Here is a 6,980-nt window from a genome sequence, read left to right on the forward strand (position 1 = left end):
ATGATATATTGTTTGGTTTTCTTACAAGATACAAAGAATTTATTCCCAATTGTTCTATCTCATCATTGGAATAAAAGCAGTATCATTGGAATATCATGGTATGTTTAGCAACCTGATGTATGTTTATTGCGTTGCTGTCATGTTCAAGAGTCTAGTTTTAATTCTGGAATAAACTAAATAGTTTATTCATTTTCCAGTGTTGTGAAAATCCCCAGAATAAAAGAAAAAGTTCAAAACAAAAAAAGAGCCAGAATCTTTTTTCTTTAACAACTTTTTTTTAGTTAATTTTTATTGGAGAAACCATTCAAATAATGTAACATTAAACAAGATTATTCAAAATATGAATAAATGTGCTACATGCAGATCACATCTGTGAGATAATGAGAACCCATTAATTTGAGTGTGGGGAGGAAAGTATTCATAAGCTCCCTGAGTCCTGGATGACACTCCCCTTTCTGTTTGTGTTTATTTATTGGATAATGCATGAATGATTTTTACTATATTCTTGATCCGTTTACTAGATCACAACATGTGTTTATCAGGATTACCACCAGGATGAATAGTGAGGTGCCTGTGGTGGGACAAAAAAAAAGAAAAGAGAAACAGCTTTTAACAAGATTCGATGAGTGGAAGCTTTAAAAGGTTTCAAAAGTCATATCTGAGCTGAGGTTTTCTAAATTAGTTATTTAAATTTTTGAAATTTTAATAACATATAGAGCAACCAATAAAAAAAGTTGTTTTCCAAACAAAATTTAGATAATTATTCTGTAAAATACCAGGGCTGAGTATCATTCAAAAATTACCAGTACCGATAGGTTTTTTGACATCAATTTTACAAGATCCCCTTTAGGAATCACATTTGTTTACCTGTTATGTGTCCATTATTGGAGGACTCATTTCCTGTTAAGAGATAAAGACTTAAATACTGTACATCATCCTACTCTACGTAGTTATTTACAATACTTTGAGTTCAAAATATCATGGTTCCTTTTATCCCAGCATAAATAGGCAACATGTTGTGCTCTACCTTTAACATGAAACTCAGCAGTGAGGATCCCCCCACTCGGGTCCACCTCTGATGACAGACTTCTCACAGTACAGGGGCTCTTCAGGAAAAAGTAACAACACAGCTTATCGATAGCTGAAAATAACTGCTGTTGATAGAGCAAGTTAAACGCTGGGAAACAAATAAAATGTATTCAAGGTAGAGAAACTCAGATTATAATATTACATTGACATAATGTGTACAAGGGTTTCAAAGGACAAAACATGAGCTGGAAAAAGGAAAAGCAGGTGTGTTAGTAATAATTCTCTTTTTTTAGCGTCTGGTGTATGCCACTCTGTCCCTGGAGGCTACAAAAATAAAAACAAAAACAAATCACGTTGAGTGCTTTTAATGTTTGGTATCATATGTTAACGTTGTACTCACTGGCAGACAGTTGAGCCTCTCTCCATCACAAACCTGGACCTCACAGTGAAGCCAGACGGTGGACACCTTCTCCAGCCGTTGGAAGCGGAAAGAGTTGAACTTGAAGGTGGAGCGGCTGTCTTTGGCGTTCTCAAAAATAGTCACAGTGTTGTCGGAGGAGCAGCTGTTGGGAAATGGCCATTAGGCAAAAAAAAAAAAAAAAAAACATACTGCATATTTGAAGTTGAATTTATCCTTTCATATTTAAGCACCTGTTGATGATGAGACTCCACCTCTTCCTGTCCGTTGAGTACGGAGACGGCGTGGCCCAGCAGTTGTTTATCACAACTTTGAATCTGAGAGGTGGAGGAACAAATGTGGGATCAGAAATCGAAACCTTTAAAAGTCTGAATATACTCAAAGGGAGCGTTTTTAACATTTAGTGACACACCTGTTACTTAGACCTTTTGCCTCAATGCCGAGAAAAACTTCAGAGCCGATCTCAGACGTGTCGATCACATAGGGAGCGTCCTTAGCATACAGGAACTTTGAATTCTATAAAGAACAACAACAACAAAATAAGACATTTTTGGTTTTTCATCATCTGTCAATCTTTTATTTGTACAAGTTGTACTTGCTATTTGTTATACCTTTAGTTTTCCAGACAGCATTATATTATAAAAAAAAAAAAAAAAATAGTATTAAACATGTCGCTTCCACTGGAGAAAGTGAATCTGTGAGCGGCTACTCACCGTGAACACGTTCATAGACAACTGTGATTTAAAAGTGCCTAAACTCCCATTGTTGACATAAACTGTAGCCACTCTGGAAAAAGCAGAGGGTTTAGTAAAAACACTACAAGTCATTGGGTCAGAATGCATATGTCGTCCACACAGTAGCTGCGGTTGCCTGGTGTCCTCAACGGGTGCTTACCTTTGGCTGAAGACAGCGTTATTTACCAGGTAGGCTGCTCGGTACACGCAGCTGAAGGTGTAGTTGACCGGCTGGTTTCTGACCGTCAGCGAGGTGTCGTTGGACACGATGGAGTTATAAAAAACGTACTTGGGGTCTTTGCCGGGCATGTACTGTGGAAAACAGCATCCGGGGGGGGGGGGGGGATCAGTGGCTTCATAAAGTGGATGTATGCTTGCTGTAACTTTTTTGATTATAACAGAAACTTCCATGTATTTAAATGGGTGAATCTCTTACAGGGCGAGTACACCTGAATTAATTAATTAGAGATAGTTTTGATTTTATGTGGCCAGATTTTTGACGTTTCTTCACTGTGATCGGTCTTCAGTGAGATGACTTTTAACCAAACAAGGAAAATAGCTTCTTCTGTGAATTATCAGTCATTCTCAGGGCAATACTGAATAAAAATGTATGAAAACATTTATTAAAAACTTGACACTGAGAGGGTTTTCTAATTCAAACAAAGATGAGAGGTGAAATTGCCACACATTAGTGCTCAAGTTGTATGACGTGAAACAAAAGAAGGTTTTATTATCAGTTATATTGGACTGTCCTGATGTAACTTTGTATTTTTTTTTTGATCAACTTTCAAACATATTTTTTAGTAATACAAAACAATCATGGAGATATGTCATGAGCACCGAACTCAACGTGTGCACAGAAGGCTTCGATCAGGAAAAAAAAACAATAATGATTTTATAATAAAGCATTTGCACGAGCCAGTCTGTAAAAAAAAACAAATACATAAAAATTCTGCTCTCCTCAACGCAACAGTCAATTATTTTTTTATTTGTATGTATGAGATGGATATCTAAAAAAAAAATAAAAAAAATCTTATTTGCAGGGCTACTATTCAATGTGTCTCACCTCAGACTGCGTGCCGCAGTACGAGTGGTTTTTCGGTGTCAGGTCTGGGATGATGAAGCGGAAGTAACCTTGGCTGTGGATTCCCGTGTAACAGACTCCGCCCAGCGACAGCTGGTCAATCTCCCAGCCGTACGGACACTCGGGCACGTTGGCAATGATGGCATTGGGGAAGCATGACACCATCACGTAGTCTGAAATAAGAAAATACAAAGAGACTTACAAAGAGAATATTTCACACTTTATATATCTAATAGTTACTGACATAGTCATTTGTAATGGTGTCATTTATTCAGTTGGTCTTGTTATTTTGTTTCATTATATTAAAATTCTGCAGAAAAAGGGATTCTTCTTTTTTTTTCTCTTTTCTTCCTGTAAAGCATTTTTTATCAGCTTTTCCTCATCTGAACTGATCTTGTTACAATAAAAAAAATCTCTTGAGAGAAATTTGTGATTTTAAAATAGACTTGCCCTGATGTGAGATTCTTACATTTTACATTAAATAAACAATGAAAGAAGATTCTGATAAATTATTACTTCGGTTATCTGCAGGATTTGCGGTGTTTTATGATGGCAATGAGATAAGCATAAACTAATCTTTATACCTGAGTGTTGTTACCTGCTTTTTGGGGCGCGCATGTCCACGCAACAGGCAACAGTATTAAAAGTGCACCGACAGAAGCCATAGTGTGACGCTGCAGAGAAATTCAAGAATCAGAAATACGAGATTACTAAAAGGATAATGCGTTAAGATGAAACTCTGTGAGATATAAAACTTACCGGAGGGGTAGAACACCGTTGACTCGCTGGATGTCAGAGGATCTTCATGGCTCTTCGGTTAGTTACCTGCACGGGCGACTCAACAACTAACACCTTGACGGCTTGAAGAGGGATTTTATACCATCACAGGTAAAGATAATCGACTTTCTCCCATTCTCTCGATACCACTTCTCCCCCTGGCAGGGCTGGTTTAAGAGCTCTATTGTTGAGTTGCTCACAAAAGCTCTCTGTGCTGCTCGAACATTGACTTTCAAATGACTAATGTCTCACAGGATTAACACTCAGGGTGCTTCAGTCACCTTAGACACAGAGTTGTTGGTTGTTTTTTTTTTACATTTTAAACAGGGAATACCATACAGTTATGCTTTGGAGGTGGACAATTCATTTAATTCTGTATAATCAATATCATCATTGTGGCAGGGGAAGACAAGTTTCCACAACTTAAAGTTCAATATTGAGCGAACAGACTCCCATTGTGTAACGTGACGAACTTTACTAAAAAAAAAAAGAAGCTGGGTAAAGGACAGACTGTTCTGATAGTTTTACAGCCTCCTCTCATCCTGTTACAACTTAGACTGCAGTCAAATTATAGTGACCAAATGTCTCTAATCACTACAATTTTAGTTTTTAAAATACTTTAGGAACTGTTACATCCCAGTTAATATCAGGTTTTATCTTTTATCTAAAGCGTATATTTTGAAATTTTGGGAATATAACTTCCTGCTGAAGAGTTCAATGAAAAGATCAATACTAATCTCACATCTGTACTTTAAATATGAAGCTACAGCCAGCAGACAGTTTTTAAATGAAGGTTTTTATTATTAAGGGAGAAAAAACAATCCAGACCCACACGGCCCTGTGTGAAAAAGTGTTTGCCCCCTCCTGCTAAAACATAACTTAACTGTGGTTTATCACACCTGAGTTCTATTTCTCCAGCCACACCCAGGCCTGATTACTGCCACACCTGTTCTCAATCAAGAAATCACTTCAATAGGACCTGCCTGACAAAGTGAAGTCGACCAAAAGATCCTCAAAAGCTAGACATCATGCCGAGATCCAAAGAAATTCAGGAACAAATGAGAAAGAAAGTAATTGAGCTCTATCAGTCTGGAAAAGGTTCTAAAGCCATTTCTAAAGCTTTGGGACTCCAGAGAACCACAGTGAGAACCATTATCCACAAATGGAGAAAACATGGAACAGCGGTGAACCTTCCCAGGAGCGGCCGGCTGACCAAAATTACCCCGAAAGAGCAGCGACGACTCATCCGAGAGGTCACAAAAGACCCCACAAAAACATCCAAAGAACTGCAGGCCTCACTTGCCTCAGTTCAGGTCAGTGTTCATGACTCCACCATAAGAAAGAGACTCGGCAAAAATGGCTGCATGGCAGAGTTCCAAGACCAAAACCACCGCTGAGCAAAAACAACATTAAGGCTCGTCTCATTTTTGCCAGAAAACATCTTGATGAAAACATCTGCAGCAGGACAATGATCCAAAACACACCAGCAAGTCCACCTCTGAATGGCTGAAGAAAAACCAAATGAAGACTTTGGAGTGGCCTCGTCAAAGTCCTGACCTGAATCCTATTGAGATGGCACGACCTTAAAAAGGAGGTTGGTGCTGGAAAACCCTCCAATGTGGCTGAATTACAACAACTCTGTAAAGATGAGTCGGCCAACATTCCTCCACAGCTGGAAAAGACTCATTGCAAGTTATTGCAAACGCTTGATTGCAGTTGTTGCTGCTGAGGGTGGTCCAACCAGTTATTAGGTTTAGGGGGAAACACTTTTTCACACAGGGCCATGTGGGTTTGGATTGTTTTTTTTCTCCCTTAATAATAAAAACCTTCATTTAAAAACTGCATTTTGTTTTTACTTGTGTTATCTGTGACTAATATTTAAATTTGTTTGATGATCTGAAACAATTAAGTGTGACAAACATGCAAAAAAAAACAAGAAATCAGGAAGGGGGCAAATACTTTTTCATACCACTGTAAATACCAGGTTTTGTGGCGTTTGTTTGTTCCACAGCTCAAACAAACCAGACATGACATACATGATTGAGCTTCAGAGGTGATGGTAGGAAGGAAGATCCCTTTGGACAGAGCCAGTCTGAGGCTAAGCTAACTGAGCTAAGCTAACTGAAGCAGCTGTGAACTGTAGTTTTAAGGGACACATGTGAGCAAGATATAAATTGTCATCTAACTCTCTGCCACAAAACTAATAAATGTTTCTACAATATTTAAACGATAAACAACTAAGTGTTACATCACTGTAATGTGATGTGCATATGTATTAAATGTCACCTGTAATAAAACAAAACTAAATGATCATTTTTGGGGGATTTGGACCAGTTGGGTCTTTCAGCAAGGCTCCTGAGCACCATTAGTGGTGCACACAGTTTGGAAATCACTGTTTTGACCAATCCTTCGATTTTGAATTTAACGAAATCTTGAAAGACTGTATTTTTCTTATTTTTTTTTGTACATGTTTAAAAGTTTATAAGCATATTTTAATGTCACAGGTGGCTCCTTTTGGGCAAAATCTGGGGTAAAAAGATAAATAAGCCGCCGTGTTCGCCGTCTTTGTGCCCTTAGCCAAAGAGTACATAACTTTTGGGAACAGAAAACCATTTAAGAAGCTAAATAGTACAAACAGACATGTGGATACCTTTAAAAACGTGATGGGAGCTCAGATAGGAACGGGCATACACTAGTAACGAGTGTTCCTCGGTGGAGATGATAGGCCTCTGTTTTGCAGCATTCAGCAGTATCAGGTTTCTCACAGTCTTGTGCGATTGGATATCGCTTTTGTCTCGTCTGCCTTTCTTATGTGTGTGAAACGTGCGTTTCTCATTGGCCCGTTAACATCAGTCATATTGTACCGAAAGCCTTTGTCAACTCCAGCTTTAACCAACGACTGTTATTTATGACGTGAATTCAGCTGAGAGCTTTAAAA

General features: G+C 38.3%; 1 protein-coding gene across 2 annotated transcripts; it reads right to left on the bottom strand.

The window, feature by feature from the left end:
• Positions 1-270: 270 nt before the first annotated feature.
• Positions 271-4,102, bottom strand: tectb (tectorin beta). 2 transcript variants are annotated; one of them, XM_069704693.1, is made up of 11 exons: positions 4,025-4,102; positions 3,864-3,939; positions 3,248-3,438; positions 2,342-2,493; positions 2,161-2,233; positions 1,860-1,963; positions 1,681-1,764; positions 1,430-1,592; positions 1,028-1,106; positions 868-900; positions 271-571 (listed from the first exon to the last, which is right to left on the bottom strand). In XM_069704693.1, exons 2-11 carry the CDS (start codon positions 3,928-3,930, stop codon positions 498-500), a joined length of 1,020 nt encoding a protein of 339 aa, XP_069560794.1. In that variant the 5' UTR covers positions 3,931-3,939; positions 4,025-4,102; the 3' UTR covers positions 271-497. The 2 variants fall into 2 exon arrangements, with proteins under 2 accessions (XP_069560794.1, XP_069560793.1); XM_069704692.1 differs by having other exon boundaries at positions 2,161-2,263.
• Between the last annotated feature and the right edge of the window lie 2,878 nt (positions 4,103-6,980).

Source organism: Brachyistius frenatus, unplaced genomic scaffold, assembly GCF_029030835.1.
Source record: "Brachyistius frenatus isolate BFR_SWC_R1_liver_20210118 unplaced genomic scaffold, ASM2903083v1 Contig_51, whole genome shotgun sequence".
NCBI classification, from domain to species: Eukaryota; Metazoa; Chordata; class Actinopteri; family Embiotocidae; genus Brachyistius; species Brachyistius frenatus.

Bases quoted from the DNA above. Each gene is read 5' to 3' on its own strand.
- tectb (XM_069704692.1), bottom strand. From the start codon at position 3,930: ATGGCTTCTGTCGGTGCACTTTTAATACTGTTGCCTGTTGCGTGGACA. The intron at 1,765-1,859 runs GTGTGTCACTAA...TCCACCTCTCAG, and splicing joins GCAAAAGGTCTAAGTAACAG to ATTCAAAGTTGTGATAAACA. The intron at 1,107-1,429 runs GTGAGTACAACG...TTTTTCCTGAAG, and splicing joins AGAGGCTCAACTGTCTGCCA to AGCCCCTGTACTGTGAGAAG.